This window comes from Nannospalax galili, unplaced genomic scaffold (genome assembly GCF_000622305.1).
Source record: "Nannospalax galili isolate Female #2095 unplaced genomic scaffold, S.galili_v1.0 scaffold1313, whole genome shotgun sequence".
Lineage (NCBI taxonomy): Eukaryota > Metazoa > Chordata > Mammalia > Rodentia > Spalacidae > Nannospalax > Nannospalax galili.
In genome coordinates, this window is record NW_008333275.1 from 393,664 (window position 1) to 413,872 (window position 20,209).

Here is a 20,209-nt window from a genome sequence, read left to right on the forward strand (position 1 = left end):
GCTGCCCCTCAGGTTCAACCATTGATACAGAAGGGGAAAAAAGCTAACAGTGCTATAGCTAGGAAATATTCCACACTGGAAGTGCTAAAACTAGGAAAAACTTACAAACAAGCAATCAAAGAGCCCCTAGCCACATGGCTTGTGAGAGTATGGGACATGGGAGGAAATGACGTCAGTCTAAGTCCTTCAGAAGCTTCACATCTAAGTTATATAACCACCTATCTGTACTTGTGATATAGGCTGTTAAACCTACGCCAAAGCAAGGGGGAGGAGTCCTTAATGGGGTGGCTGGTTGAAGGCATTAAAGATACATGTTCATTACCAAGGGAAACTAACATGATTAACAGGGGCTAGAGGACTGTAAAGTAGGGGCAGGCAAAACTGAGAGAACAAGGTATGAAAAAAGCAATATATGATGTCCAGTTCACCGGGCCAGATTAGATTGTGTTCACCAGAGATATGAAGGAAAGCTTAATTCAGCTTGGACCTCGAGAATGGTATGGATCTTTAATGGTTTTGCTAAGCCTTTTAATGGGACAGGATCTTTGTAAAGTGAGAGAGGCTTTAGCAAATCTAAATGATTCTGACCAGCATGTAAAACGTGTCTGTAAAATAACAAGACAAACTATAAGAGCTATAAAAAAGACCAGACAGAAGAAATAGTCCATTTGGGTTATCAAAGACAAATGTGGCAAGACTTATGTTGAGCCCAAATTCCCAGAGAAAAGATTTATAGAAAACCAAATTCAGTACTAAGGAGTTTCTGGAAGGCTTTAAAACCAGAAGAAAAGTTTTAAAAAGGCATTCAAAGAATAAAAGCTGTCCCAGAGGTGGTTAAGAATCACCAACAACTAAATAAGATGCATTTTTCTTCTTAAAAAGGCTGTACTAGGGGTGGAAGCACTTTTCCCACCAAGTTCTCCCCCAGTGACCAGGTGTGGTCAATGGGGGAGATGACAGATACGGGTACAGTCAGGAGGCAGACCCAGGGCTGACTGACTCCAGGAACCAACACATGCAGCAGGGACAGGAGAAGTCCCTGCCTCCTTAGCTTAGGGCAGGGTCAGGCAACTGGAGCCAATACCTGTAAGTGTATCAAGAATAAAAGAATCCAAAGAGACTCCAGTAAAATCCTCCAAGTGTGAAATGGCTTGAAAGGGATAATTTAAAATGGTAAAGAGCTAACCAAATTAATGCCTTGTACTGATGCTATGGTACCTAACAAGGATCTATGGAGAAAACAGTTAATACAAATAGACAAAACCTTTCCATGCTATGTGAGACCTTGTGTGTGATAGATTTAATATATGTTAACCTTCCTTCGAGTGTTTTAGAGCTGTGAAACCTGTTCAAAAGATACCTGAAGAAGCAAAGTCCAGCTATTGCTGTAAGATTCTTGGGAGTTTTATGGTTGGGTAAGATGAAGACAGAGACTCCCAAACTATACAACTGCTAAGAAAATCTACAGTATCAGGGGTGTGTTGCCCCTCTATGAGCTGTTTGTCAGAGAGAGATTCTAGAGGTCATCCAATTCACCAAGGCTATTGCCACTAATGTCAGTTGTACATTTGCAAGGTCAGTAAGACCATGTTACTGAAGACGCTGCATGTTGTGAGCACAGGAGAAGAGGAGATGGAGCTGAGACTAAACCAAAAAATTCCATGCAACTGGATGGATGACATTCATGTTGCCAGAAGGCGCTATACAGATGGTTGGGGAAGAAAGGATTCCCCCATGATTCTGCTCAACAATGTACCCCACATGCTGCACACTATGGACATGCCAAGCAACGTGTGCAAGTGCAATAATGGCTCGACCAACATATGTACAACTGACAAGTTTCTAATTGGATAAGGCCTGCTCCTAGGGGTAGAACACACATCTGTTGCTGTAGACCAGGCCAACACCTTGTGTTGAGAAAGGCTACAGGCCCTAGCAGATACAAGTATACTGTTTAATGAATATAGTACTCCTACAAGGATATATTCTAAACATTTGTAATTACATTCGTATTTGTTTAGATGTGTCTACTTCCTTCTATTTGTCTTTATAGTAAATGAAACCACTGAGGTAGATAAATGGGTGTTGCTGTAGACCAGGCCAACACCTTGTGTTGAGAAAGGCTACGGGCCCTAGCAGATACAAGTATACTGTTTAATGAATATAGTACTCCTACAAGGATATATTCTAAACATTTGTAATTACATTCGTATTTGTTTAGATGTGTCTACTTCCTTCTATTTGTCTTTATAGTAAATGAAACCACTGAGGTAGATAAATGGCCACAACATAAAGATGAATAATGAACAGGCCCAAGAAGTCATTATCTCATAGTGATACAAAAGGAATCGCACTACATCTGTCACCCCCTCCAAGGCTTAGGGACCTTAGTGGAAGATTGGGGGAATGATTGTAAAAGTGGACGAAATGAGTGGAGTATGTCCCAGGCACCTGATTACTCCAAGGGGCAGGGACTGCTGTGGAGAATTGACTGCAGAGAGTTAACACAGAAGGAGGGGCTTGTGGGCACCATATTGCAAGAGATGGCACGAGCTGCCAGAAACATGCAGCAGTGGACGTGGAGAGAAAGATGGCCCCTGGTGCCCACCCATGTGGATGCAAGAGAGGTCTTATACCAATCTGGGGTGAGACTGCCAGCTCAAGATGCATGGGCAAAAGTTAACAGAGTCTGTGGGCAGGCAGGGAAGTGATCTGAAATGGCGGGCCAAACTGCGCAGAGCTTGGTGCCAGGTTATTATTTCTTTGTAAGTTCTTCCACTTACCACCTCCCTACCCAAGACATAAAATGAAAAATTCACACAGAGATATGTTATATGGTTTTTCTGATAGCGCAAGAGAACCTGAGAGAACTTGGGCGACAGAGGGCTTGGGACTAACACCTTCAATTCGTCCAATTTTCATCACCGAGCAAGCCAGAGCTCTGAGGGCTGACTGAGCTCCAAAGGTTTTGGTCCTATTCCCTCCAGTGGCCCAGAGTTTGATATGTAGGGCAGTGATATCTAGCTCCTTACACCTCCCGGCCACATCCTAGTCCAACTTGGCTGTGTATGGAGAAGACTCATTTTAGTCAGCTTTCACCTTCATTCCACCAGTCGTTCAGCAGATGGATTCCTTGCCATAAAGATCAGTGACATGGACGAAAGTATCATTGAAGAAAGCAAACGTGGTAGAAACCAGATATGTTCTCTCCTTCAGCCACCTGAGGTCCAAGGCCGATGACTTGTTCTTCCGTCTTTTCCCATGCCTTTCAAAGTGCCATGTCTGCACATGGTCTCCAGACTACGCCACAGGAAAGGGGGTGTGAAGTTTTTTAACAGGGCACAAGGTAGTTTGTTGTTTACAGAAGAGTGGGAACCCCATCTTTATGGCTACATCATAAAGCCCACATGCAAATACATATTCTGTGACCTCCCGACAGCCACACAAAATTGTGAGAGAGGTGCCTCTTGGTGTCCTCAGCTTATATATCCTTTGCCCCTTCCCCTGCATGCAACTAAGTTCCACTGATTGTGTGGGTTGGGTAACTGACTCCCTCCTCGGTTCCTTGATGAGCATGGGAAAGAGATGTGACTATAACATACTGGTATAGTGGTCAGAGGACATTTTCAGTTAACACTCCACCCCTTCCTCTGGATTGTACATTCTTTCTGCCAACCTCTTGGAGTGGGTGGTACGTTCCATGGGGTGGTGATTTCAAGAGAAGGGAGATAACATACAATGTGGTATGAAGAGAGAAAGAATAATGGCAAAAGAAAGGTGAAATGGGGTGGGGAATGGGAGGGAAGGTTAAAAGAGGAGTATGAAGAGGGCTAACACTAAACACCTTTGAGAAAGGCATATGGAAACCTACTACTATAGAAACTTCCTAAGTATATATGTATAGTAAAGGGGTTTAAATGGATTTATCACAGAACAGGGGGATAATGTCTCTCTCAGATATCATTGGCTAGCAAATAATAGTTCCACTCCCAGGAACACATTAACTCTGATTGAGCTGTTGGTCAGTGGGGCCCCACAAATATTACAGGCTGTAATATTTGCTCTTCATTACCCTCTAGAACTTCATGATAATACCCTATTCCTAAAATTAATATATACCTCAGTCATAGACCATGGAGAAATCAAGTTGGTACAAACCTGGAAGCTTCATCATTGTGGGTAGGTTTCATAGTGCTAGAATGTTCTCTGCATGCTTCCAGGGTAGAAAATAAATCAATAGTCTAAACTGAGTGTGAGTCCTGCAAGTTGCAATAATGATGAACCTTGAAGGATGTGTGCACCAGTTCAATAGTGGCATGCATATTATGGGATTAACCAACTACTTTCTAACTGTATTTAAAACCATCTTCACAAGATAAGACTCATGCCTGATACCATTAACTGAACCAAAATCCACGGCTGGCTAGGTCACAACCCCTAAGAGAGAACCTAATACTATGATTCTGCTAATAGACATAGTAATAAACTACCCTATAAGTTCTTATCCTTATACCCATATACTAGAGCACCCCTCCACCTTCGTCAGGGAAGCTTCTTTTGCAATAGATAGTGATCACTCAAGAGATATGCAGCTGGTCAGCATACAAAGAATAAGAGACTATGGAGTGCTTAGCTCTAATTGACACATCTATCACACTCTATTCAAGTCTTGAGGATCATCACAGAAAAGGGGGCAGAATAACAAAGAGCAGAGTAGAGGACATCTGCAACACAGCTCTGTTTTCAGAACATGATAGGGCCATTGCACATGTGAACTCACAGCATAACTATAATCTCAGCACTTGGGAAGTCTGGAAAGGAAGATCAAGAAATCAAAGAAATCCTCCAGTGTATAGTGAGTTTGAGGACAGTCTGGTCTATAAGATCCTATCCATCCAAAACCAAAAAGCAGTCAAAGAACCCAAAGTCTGATGACTGTAAGAGAAGTCACATTGGTTCTTTTAAGCCCCAGTTTGTGGTCTTTGTTGGTGCATCTCTAGGAATCTAACACAGTAAAATAACATAAACTTGAAATTTTACTTAAAAGAACAAATATTTTAAAAGGCAATAGCTACCAAAATTAACAGAAGTAGATAGACTGTCTAACTGGCCCTAAGTCCATTAAAGAAATGTTATTCCTAATCAAGTAAATATCTTCTAACAAAGAGATTGCCAGGTCTAGATCATCATCCAACTGATAAAATTCATCCATGATTTAAGAAAATAAAGTATAAACTCTACCAAAAATTAAACTTTCAAAATATAGAGAGAAGATAAATACATCTTCCAAATTTAAAAAAGCCACTATTTTCTCCATATTAAAAACTGAAAAATCTTTTTTTTAAAATAGCCACATGGCTCACATCTGCCTGTAACTCGAGTTTGAGAGGATCAGTGCATTTCACTTCAGGGTTTGGACACGTAAAGTGGAACCTGTGTCACTCCAAGACTAGTGACATAGATCAATGAGACAGAATAAAATATTCACACATTGACCCAAACAGTTATCATCAATTTATTTTATAGAAAGGTACCAAAATAGTTCAGTGGAAGAAAGACAGTGTTTCAACAAATACAGCAAAAACCTAGATAGCCATGGGGAAATAATTGTGAACTTCAACACTTTGCTCAAAAACACTAACTTGAGGGGGCTATACCGATGGCTGGGTGAGTAAAGGAGCTTCCTACTCTTCTAAAGGACCTGAGTGTAGTTCTCACACCCAAGTTGGGTGGCTCACATCTGCCTGTAACTCCAGTTCCAGGGGATCTGAGCCCCTCTACTGGCCCTCTGCAGCCACCTCCATATATCTGGTAAACATGCTCACAGAAACACAATAAACTAAAATATCAAAAAATTAAAATAATTAATTAAACTGACATTGGTATTAACTAAATGGGCAAGTCAAACAGAGAAAATGATAAATCAGGACTCAAACATTTTTAAAATTTCTTCAGTGATATAGTTCAGAACATAAAGAGGCAAAATAGTGCAGGAAAACATTTATTAAACATACATCTTACAAAGGATTTTTATTGAAACTGCATAAAGAACATTTACAGTGCTGTAATTAGGAGACAGATAAATACAAACCAAAAAGAAGAAAGCAAAAACGGAAAGGCATGTGACAAAGAAAAAGACAAAATGACCAATAAGCACATGAAAACACACTTCTCAGTGATGAATAGGTCACAAAATGAATCAAGACAGAAACATTTTTAAACTACTGGAAATAAATGAAAACACATTACACCAAAACATCTCAGGCACCTTAAAAGGAGTCCTAAGAAGGAAATTTATATCTCCAGTTAGCGGCATGAAAAAAAAAAATCAGAAAAAGCACAAATAAATAGCTTAGTGACTCACTGCAGGTGTTTTGGAAAATGTAATACTGAGCAAGGCTGCACAGAAGAACACCATATAGTGGTTCTCAAATTAGGAGTCCTCTATAAGCTAGCTAGCAAGCCAGTGTTCAGAGAGGGAGCTAATGACCAAGAGAACTCTCGACCCGAGGGATAAACAGGGCAGGACTTATAAAGCTTAAAACCACAATTATGTCATAACAGGGGTAAAGCCAATAATCATAGTTACTTCAGATCAACATAGTTACAGCAGACCAGGAGCAGGTCAGAAAAACGGAGATATACAATTAATAAAATATTTTGGTTTTGAAAAAAACAGTTTCTCAGAATGCAGAAACAGTCGGCTCCATAGAGATGCAGGTAGAGCTGAGAGGGGGGACATTCTATCTGGACCTCCTACCTGGCAACTCATAAGTTTCTCAGTATTATAGAAACATTGTACTCCCTGAAAATACCTGCATGACATGATTGGCCTGGCTGGCCACAGTGGGAATGGGTGGGCAAAAACACAGGGTAAAGTGAAAGTCAGCTAGAACAAAATAGAGTTAGTTTTGCGATTTCAGAAACAAACCCTGGGAAGAGATAATAGAAATCAGGGCAGAATTTAATGAAATAAAAAATTAAATTAATGAATCTAAAAGCTGGTTTTAAAAATAAAAGTGTGACAGACCCTGAGCTGCATTAATGAAAAGAAAGAGAAATGCCAGGCATGGTGGTGCATGCCTTTGATCCCAGCACTCAGGAGGCAGAGGCAGGTGGACCTCTGTGTTTCAGGCCAGCCTGCTCTACATAGTGAGTTCCAGGCCAGCTGGGGCTACAGGGAGGCCCTCTCTTAAAAAGACCGAAAAAAGAAAGAGGACACCCAAATTCAAAAGTTAAAAAAAAAAAATCACTTTGTGTGTGGGGGGGGGTTGTCTCTGTGTGTGTGTGTGTGTGTGTGTGTGTGTGTGTGTGTGTGTTTGTGTGGTGTGTGTGTGCGTGTATGTGTTTTCAGATAAGGTATCTCAGTAGCTGCAGCTGAAACTCACTATGCTCAGTATAGAGACCAGCTGTTTTGATTTCACCCCAGCTGTTTTGTTTTCACTGAGATCTTCGTACCTCGGCCTCCTATATATAGCTTTAATGATGTTAACCCACACAGTGGCATAATGCAACCCCCGGGAGGTATAGACTATCTAACAAAACATCATTGCACAGCATGAGATACCTCCTTCGGGGTTATTGGTCAGGGAGCTCCAAGAGCTGCAAAACAATACAGGCTATTGACTTGCTCTTGGTTGCCCTACAGAACATCAAGGTAACACCCTGTTACTGTAGTCACCACACACTTTGGACAAAGGACCTGGAGAAATCAACCTAGTAATGATATGGAAACCTCTTCCTTGAGAGATTTCTCTCATGGTGTTGGAAGGAGCTATGCAAGATGCTAGGGGAGAAAAGTCACCAATGTTCCACCCAGCAGTGAAGCCTGTGAAACACAATGACAGGTCTGACAAGATAACCCTGCTGTACAATAGTGGCACTTGTACCTTGGAAGCAACAAGTAATATCTAACTGAACCTCAGACGCCCACACGTGGAGGGAACTAATGCCTGGTAGTATAAAACTAGCCAAGAACCCCTGGATGGAGAGGCTATCAGCCCTAGAGTAGTACCTTTCACTCCCATATCTTCCAGCTGCCTTTTACTTACTCATCCTTAAAGATAAATGCAGCTCTCCCATCTTATCAAAGAAGTTTCTTTTTGCAGCAGATGAAGGCTGATAGACAGTTCCACAATGGGTCAAAATACAGAAGATAAATGTCCTTGGGGAGCCCAGTCCCTAATGGGACATCGATACAACATTCTGTACCCCTAAATATAAGGGAGCATTACAGAAGAAGGGGACAATAAAAGAGCCTGAAGCCCAAAACAATTGCTGTGTTATAGCTTCTTCTGAACAAAGCAGGAATGTTGCTCACATGAACAGAACATGCAAAGGCCAAGTACCCATCGACATGCCAAAACAAAGAAATATTTGACAAGGACACACCATTGATGAAGCGCTACAAGTAGTCAGGGGATGCTGAGAGAATGAGGACCGATTTGTTTTGGTTCTGGTTTTGGTTAGGTTTGAGGACGTAGTTGGAGGAATAGGGGAGAAATTGGAGAGGGAAGAAGTGGGTAGAAATGATAGAAATGATGTGCATATACTGCGTTCATGTATGAAATCCTCAAACATAAGGAGGCATGATATTTACAATGTCAAAACCAAAATAACAAATCATAAGTAAAACACTATTCATCACTAAAAATTGCTAAAAAAGGAAATCAAAAGTGAGGACATTGTATCATCCTGAACATGGAGAAAAAAATTGACTTTGCCATCATTATAAAGAAAACTGACAAATATGAACATGGTTATGGATGAGAACACATTACAGCGTCAGTACTGAATTTCTTGTTTTGGTCATTTTAGTATAATTTTATAGGAGAAATTGCTTGTCCTTGGAGAATATTTTGGTACAGTTTGGGTATCATCATAATAATAACATTAATTATTATTATTATGATTTGCGTTCTCCAGATAGGTGCTTACTTGGTAGTACAGGATAACCACAAAGGTGCTATGTATCATAGGCTGACCTCAACCTTATGCACCTATAAGATTACAAGCCTGAGCCAGCACATCTAGCAGGCCTCAATTAGAATCACTGTATCTACAAATGGTTCAGCAAGAGACAAACTAGAGACCATGGAAAATATAAATAACCTATGATTATTGGCAAGGCTTGTTTGAGAGTTCCTTGAAATACTCTTGCAACTATTCCTCAAGTTTGAAATTATATTTTCTGGAAAATAAATGTTTTCAAAGAGGATGACATTTTCTAAATGCAAAAAATAACACAAAGTAACCAAAAAATAAACAGAAACACAGGTATATTGTAGAAACCATGTCATCAAAGCCAAAAGATATTGAAATTATTAATCCTATTGTAATGAAATATCTATTTATCAAAATGTTTTATTTGGTTCTGTGGGTGGCTCGGGACACAGAAAGCGATTCCTCAGGTCCTGGGAGCAAAGGAAGGCCACCCTCCAGACAAGCTGCTCTGTCTCCTCCAGGAAGGAAAATGGCTATGGTCTGGTAAGTCAGATTCCAGAAGGTCATTACCTTCCTCCTCTGGCTCCTCTCTCTGTTTGCCCAGTTGACTAAATCCTGTGGTCAGAAACATCTCACTGTGAGCGGTCACAGACTACTACAGGAAACACAAAAATGACAATGTTCTGTGTTTACCTTTCCTTCTTGTTGCACCCTGAATCACAGAACGTATCCACTCTCTTTTCACAGATGCACGGGTAGGTTTTACCACAGTCACTATCATCTATTCTTGTTGAAGTCAAAAATGCACACATTCCTGTCGGACGATTTAAATTCAATGCTGTCAAACTGCTGTAGAACAAGAAACATAATGGGCAATTATTTATGGTTGAGACTTACACTGAGGTAAATTTTGTTCATTTTTAAAAAAATTCTATTAGTAAAAGCCAGGCATGGTAGCACACACCTTTGATCTAAGCATGTGTGAGGCAGAGCCAGGCAGATCTCTGTAAACTCAAGGCCAGCCTGGTCTACATAGGTAGTTCCAGGCTAGCTGGGGCTACAGGAAGACTGTGTCTCAAAAAGACCAAAAAAAAAAAAAAAAACCCATTCTTTAAAACTTACAGAATATAGAAATATTAATCATAAATTCATCACTAAGAGACTTTTTCTCCTAAGTTCATTAAAAAGAAAAATCTGCTTGATTGCATCCAAATCCTAGTATAAAATCTATATAAATATGTATATATTTAAGATCTTTCAAGACATAAATGACAGCAGATCTCACACAGTGAATCAGGCCTGTCATCTGAGCCGTTGGGTAGTAGAGGAAGGAGGAGTAGGCTTTCAAGGCCACCTTGCTCTACATGAAACTCTGTCTTATAGCAACAGAATAATAAAAATTAAAATGATTTTTAATAAATATAAAAGGGTATTTGAAAATATAAATAGCTAGCAAAGTTATTTAAAGAAAAATACAGAATTCCCAAGAACAAAAGTATAATTGTATTTCTGAAACAATCCATAAATAGTTTATAGAAGATTAGAAGCAAATATGAACTTCATAATTTACATGGCTGCACGTTAAAATGGAAAGTATAAATACATAAGAATGTGTGTACATGCATTTATTTGAATATTCATAAATAAACATAAAAACTACCTATATGTGTCATATGATTGTTGGGGATACTAAAACTCATATCTGTCAGGATGATCTAGTCACTTCACATCACATTAAAATTTTTACTTGGTTTGATGCCATGCATCTTAGAACATACTTCTGTTAAGCATTATGTTGCTTATATTGCTATTAGGAGTCATAAGCCTGTTTATCTAATTTTTCAAACAGCTGGATCAAAAACTTTCTTATTCTTCTTGTTCTTACCACTGACCTCCATTTGATATGAGTAAAGCTGTGTGAAATTTTAGGGCACTCTTATAAGGTCCTTTCAGCTCCCACACCAGTGTTAGAGTCTGAATGATTCCACAAACTCACAGGTTAGATGAGCCACTGTCAATCCATTTCCATTTCCTCTCCCGTTTATCATATGATAATCCAATCCAGTGACTGTTTCCATTAACCTGGGACCGAAGGAGGTCCTGTAAAGGAAATAAAATACATTTTATGATAAAGTTCTCATCTGTGAGCTGACTAAACAGAACAACGGGAAAGGGAGGGGCTGTTACTGTCAGTTCTCTGCTGCCCTGTCCTCTCTCCCCTCAACTCTCCATTTTTCATTTTCTAAAGTGATTTTCAATTTGTAGAACAGTTATGTCAAAATTCTCAATCCTCCTGCTTCTGGCTTCCAAGTACACAGGCAAATCTGCCTCATTATATGATTCTGGTACTTTAAGGAACCATTTAAACTCTTGTTCCAGAAGAATAAGGGCTGTGGGGAAGTGGTCATTGCATAATCTTGAGTGACAGGAGGGATCATCAAAACAAATTATGATGAACAGTTTATATGAAAAAATGCATCAAAACTCCATTTTTCACAGCAGAAACATTTCCTTTGTTCAATTCAATATCTAGACCATATAAGAACAAGAAGAAGGAAAGGAGAAATATTTGTGACGTAAATATGTTATAATGTGAGTTAAATATATTATCAGAGTGGCATGAAGTCTAGATTACTGAATTTTTAAATACAGGTTTTAATTTAAAAACATTTCTGCATCATTGGAAAATTATTTCACTATTTGTGATTAATAATTATTTTATGTTGTAATTTTTAAAATTGATTAAATTTGGGACTTTTTGCCTCACTTTCATTTATAAGGAAATAGATATTTAAGGATGATCCTTGCAAGTTATTCTCTATATAAACACATTCTGGGCCTGGAGAGATGACTCAGTTCCCAGCACCCACATGGCTGCCAACAACTGTCCATAACTTGAGTTCCAGGGATTCTTGACCCTTGTCTAGCATCCTCAGGCACTGCACATATGGGTGCACTTATGTTTATGTAGGTAAAACACTCATACAAAGAAAATAAAAATAAGTAAATATTTTTAATTACACTCTATTTAGTAATAAACTTTACAGAGAGTTCGGTATCAAGGCCAGTATATTTTCTCTCTAGTAATTCTTTTTCAAGGATAGACAAATTTATACAATACTTAAGAACACTGATGAGGTAAATGTTATGGATGGACACAATGAATACCACCATGGGGCTGAGTGGTAAAACTGTCATGACTTCCATAGTCTTTACTATAATTTCTGTTTGCAGATAGAACCAGAGAGGTCAATTTACTTTACAGAGTAAATTGGCTGGTAAATGACATAGCCTGACCTCCTCCCAGCAATCGCACATCTGGTTTCTCGATAGTAACCCAGACTTTTATCTGTGGGGATTTAGTTGTCATTCTATGAAGATAAATAATTGTTGATGCCATGCTGAATTTGCCAAAATGTTAAACTTGATCCAGTGAAAGGATACTTCTCTGTGAGACTCCCTTCTGGACTCCTTTAGAAATGAAGCTATTGCAAAGACCCTACTGCAACCTTATTAACCACACTTATAACAGATGCAGTGTGCTGAATGCTTACAAAGTAGCAGGCCAGAGTCTCCTGGGAGAATTAACTGCCCAATTTCTGCTCATATTACAGATAAAACACACAGCACTTGAATGGTCTTCTTTCTAAACTCTTCCCTGGCCTCAGCATCTTACTATCCAAGGGTAAATAGTCCAAGAAATTAAGTGCATTTAGAGTGTACAGTACCCGCTCATCACTGTCATCGATTTTCAAAAGGGATAAACTGCATTTGCGGCAAGTCTGCCTACATCCATTCCAGTTTTTACTGTCCATGATAAAATAATAACATTTTGTGCCACAACAGAACCAATGTCCTTCAAAGTGTTTGCCTGAAATATTGAAGGTGAATCATTAGACTCTTATCTGATAATCTGCTAGTCAAAGCAATGAGTTTATTAAGCATCTATAACTAAATAGAATCTCATAACTCTTAAAACTTAAGATTTTCTCATATCTTATAACTCTTGCAAATCAAAATTCTAGAGTCCTAGGATACCTCTGCATGCCCATATCCCATGAAACATTGTTTATAAAAGCTAATATGCACAATAAAACTTCAATGTCCAATCATTGATACGTGGGTAGGTAGACAAAATGAAGCATAGCTACATAGAAGAATAGTATTTTACCTTTAAAAGGAAGAAAATCCATCTGGAAATGGTCAATAATACCTATAATCCCAGCCTAAAGCAGGAGATCATCACCATTCTGAATCCAACCAGACCAGGATACAGAGTTAAGACCCTGTCTTTCACCTCTCCCATAAAAAGAGACATCAAAACATGTGAGAATGTGTATGAACTTGAGGAAATAATGCTAAGTGAACAAGCCAGGCACAGGATAATACTTCATTATTCCATTCATAGGAGGTTTCTAACAGCCATAATCTAAGAAGCAGAGGCTTAAGATACGCGGTACTAGAGGATGGGACAACTGAAGAGTTTTAGCTCAGACACTTTCAGTTACACAGGGTGATTAGAATTTAGAGATTTCCAGTAACACAAAAGTTGTTCAAATTCTATTCATTTAAAATTTTGTTCAGATGTATGTTAAATGTTCTTAACATAAAAGGCTAAAATAGTTAGATGATAAAGCATTTGAAGAAGTTAGTCTGTTTTCCTGATTGTGGTAATGGTTTCACTGGTATGTCTGTGTTCCCACAATAAAATTGAGATAGATCTGTATGATGTTTGGGATAACAACAGTCTACTAGTAGACTGTATGTCCAGCTATTGTTTTCCTAGGTGATAAATTTGCTCAGGCTGGTTTTGAACTTCCTGTGTACCACACAAAGATCATAAATTTGCAATCCTCCTGCCTCAGTTACCTAATTGTTCAGATTATAGCATTATGCCCTTATATACAGATAATAAAGCTAAACTAAACTAAAATATTTTTAGTTTGGAAATGCCAAGAGCATTATTTTTGGAATTTTTTTCCTTTCATATATTTTATAATGTACCAGTTTTTAAAATAGTACTGATCATTTAATAGTGAAGATAATAAATTCCTGCTATCATAGAACAGTGAGATTATACACAAAACTCTTTGTAAACTAAATCCTGAACAAATGATGGATTATTATTGATTTGTGAATTAAAGATAACCAGCCCCTATACAAAATAGAAAAGTTTATTGATATTTCATATCATTATCTCTTGGGCATGATTAGTGTGATCATTACACATAGCTGCACAAGTGTGGATGCTATGATAAAGCTCATATATGTGCTGCAGGGAGGATATTTCAGGAACAGAAAGGTCAACTATCTGAAGCAAAAATAAAATGAAAACACACACATACACAGACACAATTATTTTTATAATTGCACTCATATAAAAGCCCTGGAGTCATTCTTACCCTCATTATTTAGTAAATACACTCTTACTGACGGCTTCCATATTCCATGTCACAAACAACGTGGGAGACTCAGATTTGCTCACAGGAGCAAAACGACCTGAATTTTCAGTGAGTCATTCTTACCCTCATTATTTAGTAAATACACTCTTACTGACGGCTTCGATATTCCATGTCACAAACGACGTGGGAGACTCAGATTTGCTCACAGGAGCAAAACGACCTGAATTTTCAGGGGAGACAGCACACTAATTCATGTTCTACAGGCAGGAGGAATACACACTGGCCCTGAGTGCTAGAAACTATAAGGTTTTGCTAATCCTAGCAGGTTTGAGAGGCTCCAGTTCTCTACCTGAAATAAGGAAATCCACTTATATTTAAGAGACCCCCACATTGCCCATGAGCCCACAGGTAACAACTCATTCACTGCATGTTACATCTCAAGGCTTTGAGAGAAGAAAAAATATAAAATAATTTGGTATTGTATTCAAGATTTCCTCCATACCTGTAGACTTTAAACAATTTGAAATGATCTCATGTTTCCCATGATATCTCTTCCTTTCTGTTAGGTTTTTGAGGCTCTCATACTCTATAGACTTATTTTTCAACAATTCATCCTTTAACTTCATTTCATATACCATGATGTGGTACTCTTGACTGAGGTTTATATTTTCCTCATGATGCTTTCCTTGACTGTGCTGAAAAACTAAAACTAATATCAGATAAAATAGAAAAAATGATTTTAAAGGGGAAAAAACTGAAAATTAACATACAAGAGAAAACCTCCTGTTGACTACTGACATAAATCATGACTTTGTTAGTATTTCAACATTTAGAAAATAACACAACTGACCATAGAAATGGAATCGTGACCTTCTCACTAGCAATAATGTGTAAAAAGCAAGAATTCATCACTATCAATTGAGTGTAAAATAAATATCTGAATAAAATTTTGATAAGAACCCCTTACATTTCAGTTCCTTCATCTATTCACCTAAAATAACTTACAAATAAAACCAAAGGAAAACAAATTTAGCCAACACAATGCATCATGAAAATAAGAATGCAAAGAAATGGCATAATTATTATTGGAACAGATGGAATTTCCATGGAAGAGTCATTTCGGAATATGTAGTTGTAGTTGTACATGGTCTATCAGTGAGTTTTCCTAAAGATGAGGAGGAAATTCAAATAAAAGATAAAGCTTAGACTCAAGATCTTCTAGTGTCTATGTACAGATCCCATTTCTTTTTTTTTTTTTGGAAAATTGCATCTAATTATTTTGTGTGTTTATATGTGTGTGGTAGTCAGAGAACCACTTAAAAGTCACTTCTTTCCTACCATGTAGGTCCTAGGCTTCCAATCCAGGTTTTCAGGCTAAACAGAAAGCACTGTGCCAGCTGAACTATCTTACTTGTCCTGATTCAGTCTTCTTACTTAACCATGTCCTTAACAATTACTTTTAAAAAATCAGAAAAATAACCCATAAATGCTTTTAAACAGATTTTTCTCAAAAATGTTTAGCTCAGATTCACAATCACCTGGGCACTGAAGTTGGAATTTTATTTAGTCCTCTGTTTAGAAGGAACATGATCACAGGTAAGACAGATCAAAAAGTTCAATGCACCCCTAGTTAAAGGAGCACATAAAGAGAAAAAGGCACAGCAGTGTGTCGATTAAAAAAAAAAATCCCTCAAATTCCAGAACCAGCATTATAGACTGGATATTAGATGGAGTGTGTTAGTAACTGCATGGTTAGTGTCCATGGTTATAACTTAAACAAAATGGTTTTTAAAAAATCATATATTTCAGTTACTCACTCTGTGTCACCCACACTGCACTCGTCACCAACAGAAGGAAACAAAGGATCCCAAGAACCACTGCAATGAGATGCCAGGAGATTGAACACTCTTCAGTAAGTAAGAACGCCAGAAAATCACCACAAGAAAAAGAGCATGCATGACCCATACTAATCATAACCGGGGGATCAGGAGTTCAAGGTCACCCTTGGCTATATAGCAAAGTCAAGACCAGTTTAGGCTACATTAGATCCTGACTCAAAAAGTCAAAACAAATAGAAATGCATTCATTTCTCCCTTCTCAAAACCTTCTTTAAAAAGCCTTGTATTGTACAGCTTTACCCATTTTGATCTCCTGTTACCAGGTGACAGTCAGAAGTGCAGGTAGGATGTTTTTCAAATGTGAAAAGTTTACCATGTACAGCAAAGAGACAAATTTAGATGTTCAAAACACAAACCTCTGTCTTTATTCTCTGTGGGCCTTTGAGTACCACCAGGTTTTACTCTACTCTGCTGCTCTGAAGAAGACATAAGAAATCCTGAGTGAGAATAAGGCTCTTCCTGCTCACTCATCTTGGAAGTAAGTGAAGTATCAAAACTTTGCCTTGGGCTGATTTCAGGCTAAAGAAAAATTAAAATGCAACCTTTAGGAATATTTAGGATTTAGTGCTGGGGGTGGGGCAAGCAGGTGGTATTATCTCCTTAGTGATCTTAAGCTGCAAAGCATATGGACTCAGTCTGATTTACATAAGAAGTGAAAATATTTTTGGAAAAATTAAAATGCAACCTTTAGAAACATTTAGGATTTAGTGCTGGGGGGGGCAAGCAGGTGGTATTATCTCCTTAGTGATCTTAAACTGCAAAGCATATGGACTCAGTCTGATTTACATAAGAAGTGAAAATATTTTTAACAATTTGCTTTATGATGTTTATATGTCTACTGATCTCAGCAATGATCAGGCAATGCAGAAAAACTTTAAAATGCACTAATAAGGTACCATCTATTGACACAGCCAAATTCGCTGAAAATATTCAACATAAAAAAAATGATTGGCAAAACTGATGCCACATTAAATCACTTGAAGTCAAAAGTTTTAAGCTATCAACAAATAAATATACTCAAAACTTTCAAGAAACAAATACTTTGCTTTAAAAATATTTGCAAAATTTCTGATTCATATTCATTGAACATATTCTTTTGTTCTTTTCAATTTCATATGACTTTATCTGTTTCCCAAGCTGTATTCCAGAAACCATCTGCAAAAGAATTATTTGAAAGTTAATACTGCAGCAGATTAACATTTCAGATTCCACATGTTATAAGTAAAAGTCTTCTGAGTTAAAGTCCAAACACATGTATTTTTAATCCCAAATAATTTTACGTAAACGAACACTTCATAAGTCACATTCCAGTATATGATGTTGTCAGAGGACCCTATGTTAAAACAAAACATTTCAATAGGTAGTTGTATCCAATATGATCATGAAAAGCAATATAGAAATTATTAAATATTATTTATAATTTACCTTGTTTCCTACATTAATCAGCACAAGATATCCAACAAATAAACATAAGAAAACAAATGTTTTATGTTTAATACATCCAATAAATGTCTTAATTTGTGATATTTTCTAAACTTATTCATATTTATCTGATTCTCTAAGAAAAGGGAATCATCCTACTACAGAATTTTTCAAAGTAGATTGATCATATGTAATCATTTAAACTAATTTAAAAGTAATTAACTCTGAGAAACCATTTGTGGTTATAGCACAGTGAGAAAGAGAAAATAACTTTATTCAGTGCTGGACTGCAGCTTTCATGTTCAGAGTAGACGCAGTTCTAACATGATCAGTAAGGACTTTCCTGTCTCATTCTCTTGCCACAATGTTTGAATTAAAAGCCTTTTCTGTGGAATAAATAGAATCACATGATGCAAAAACGGGTGGGAATAAAAGCAGCTGTTACCTGTATCTCAGTGATGCAGTGGAGTGAACTGGTCCCCAGGCAGGGAGGAGCGGGCCTTTCTGTCCTGTACCCCTCAGAGACTTCAAGACCAGAGGCAGAAATGCATGGCCTCAGAGTGACCCAGCAGCTCAAAATGTTCTGCCCCTCCTCTTGACGAAAGTGAAAAGAGGAAATTAGGTGATGAAAGCTGATGCTAATGGGGAAGGAAAGATGGTAGCAAAGTCCATATTCCTCTATTTGAATAAGTGCTTGATATGCTGAAAAATCATGTTCAAAGTTATTAGTGTACCAAAAAGATAAAGGAACAGATCTTAGAAAAACACTACTGGATGGAACAGCTCTCAAAATACCCTGTATTTCAGCTTCCAAGTGAAGCCATACATGGTCAAGCAGGACCTTTGACTTATTGTACACAGATGAAACTGGTAAAAGAAAGGAGCCAGAGGCTCCTCCTAAGCCCATGTGACTCCTGAGGAACAGATCCTCAAATGACCTTAAGTGTAAAAATAAATTGATTTATTTGGGCCAACAGAATGGTGTTAAATATGGAAAAGGAAAGTATAACCAAAGAGTAAAGTCTTCACTATATTTCTTTAAGAGTTCAAGGGATTACACTTCCCAAACATTAGGCTTGAGTCTATATAAAGTTATTTAGACAATTATTTCTCATTGATGATTTTATTTCTATTCGGAAAGTCCTGCTCAGATGTAAGACTTCAAATCTTGGTCTCCAATACTGTAGTGCCCACCTGTAGCTAAGGGAGACAACCACTATTGTTCTAAATTGATGGATAAAGTTGTTTTCTCCCCCTATCTGGAAGCCTTTGAGAGGGAACTGACACTGTTTCTAACCACTCCAACAGCTAGCAAAATACCTGAAAGCAAATCCCAAATCTATGACTCTAGAATCCAGCCTTGGAAGAGAAAAGAAAAATAAGGAGGAACCCAATAGAGGGATGCTTTTGGAAGCCCTGTCAAAAAGTCCAATGGACTCTCATATGGATATTTGAAAATTGCCCTGTTCTGACTTTTTTCTAGTTCCCTGTCTAGAACTTGTAATGCTAATTACTCTTGCCTTTACTTCTCCTTCACATCTCCTATTCACGATTCAAGGACTTTCTTTTCCACCTATAGATAAGAGTTATGTTATTTGGGAGTCTTATAGGTAGACCCATTGAAGGGGTACTCCAATTGCCTCACCCTGTGTCCGTGTTCAGTATGGAAGAAACCAGAGCTGTCTGCCTCCCGATTACCTGTCCACAAGCTGTGTAACCTCTTCAGAGGATGGTATGGTAAGAACAGGAGGTAGGAATTGGCTAGGCAGTTTGGGTACAAAGACCCCAAACAAAAGTAACCAGTTTCTTGGCTAAAACTCACAATGTCCTTGGGTCTCTTAGCAACATACTCTGTTCCAAAGGCAAAAAAAAATGTCAAAAGTATTTGGGAGCTCTTATCCAATCCTTAAAAGATTTTAGGATTCCTTCTTCAGAGGGGGGAATGTTAGAGTAGCAAAAAGCCCCATTAAAAAATGAAGAAACCTTATATGCATGTATAAAATTCTCATTGAATTATTTATTAGAAAAAGAAAAACTGCTGATAACTTTAGCAAAAATCTAAAGTTATTAAAGGAAACCACTAGTAAGAAGATGACTGTAGGCCAAATTCCAGCCCTGCCAGGGCCATTTCATAGCTTAGGCCTGTTTTCCGTATCAGAATTTAAACTGTACCATCAACATGGTGTTGTTTTGCACCCCACCACCCCCTCACCTCCTTCCAAACCTTTCCCCACAGATGGCCTGAGAGTGCACCCTCACACTTGCCTCAATTGGGGTGGCCACTGGACAGCGTTGAACCACAGATTAGTAAACCATCTGTATATAAATGTTTTTTTTTCGCTAAATGATGTGACTACATTTTTAGCTCCAAATTTTTTAAATGTCTGTTATAAATTTTATTTACTGTTACTATTTAAAATGAGAGATTATTTCTTATTTTTAAATTATATTTATTGCAAGCAATTTTCTTTAAGAAATACATGTAAAACAGTCACATTTGCACTGTGAAATCTTTGGTGTGTAATAGTCTAGTGTGTATATATA

At 37.9% G+C, this 20,209-nt stretch overlaps 1 protein-coding gene across 1 annotated transcript in view; it reads right to left on the minus strand.

The window, feature by feature from the left end:
- The window catches only part of LOC103729813, a 62,666-nt gene extending 45,952 nt beyond the window's left edge, over positions 1 to 16,714 (minus strand). The window contains exons 1-5 of the mRNA XM_017796857.1: positions 16,600 to 16,714; positions 14,848 to 15,054; positions 12,672 to 12,814; positions 10,940 to 11,043; positions 9,637 to 9,792 (exon numbers count right to left, since the gene is read on the minus strand). Of these exons, the coding sequence (XP_017652346.1) occupies positions 9,637 to 9,792; positions 10,940 to 11,043; positions 12,672 to 12,814; positions 14,848 to 15,054; positions 16,600 to 16,714 (725 nt within the window). The remainder of the gene's footprint in view (positions 1 to 9,636; positions 9,793 to 10,939; positions 11,044 to 12,671; positions 12,815 to 14,847; positions 15,055 to 16,599) is intronic.
- Between the last annotated feature and the right edge of the window lie 3,495 nt (positions 16,715 to 20,209).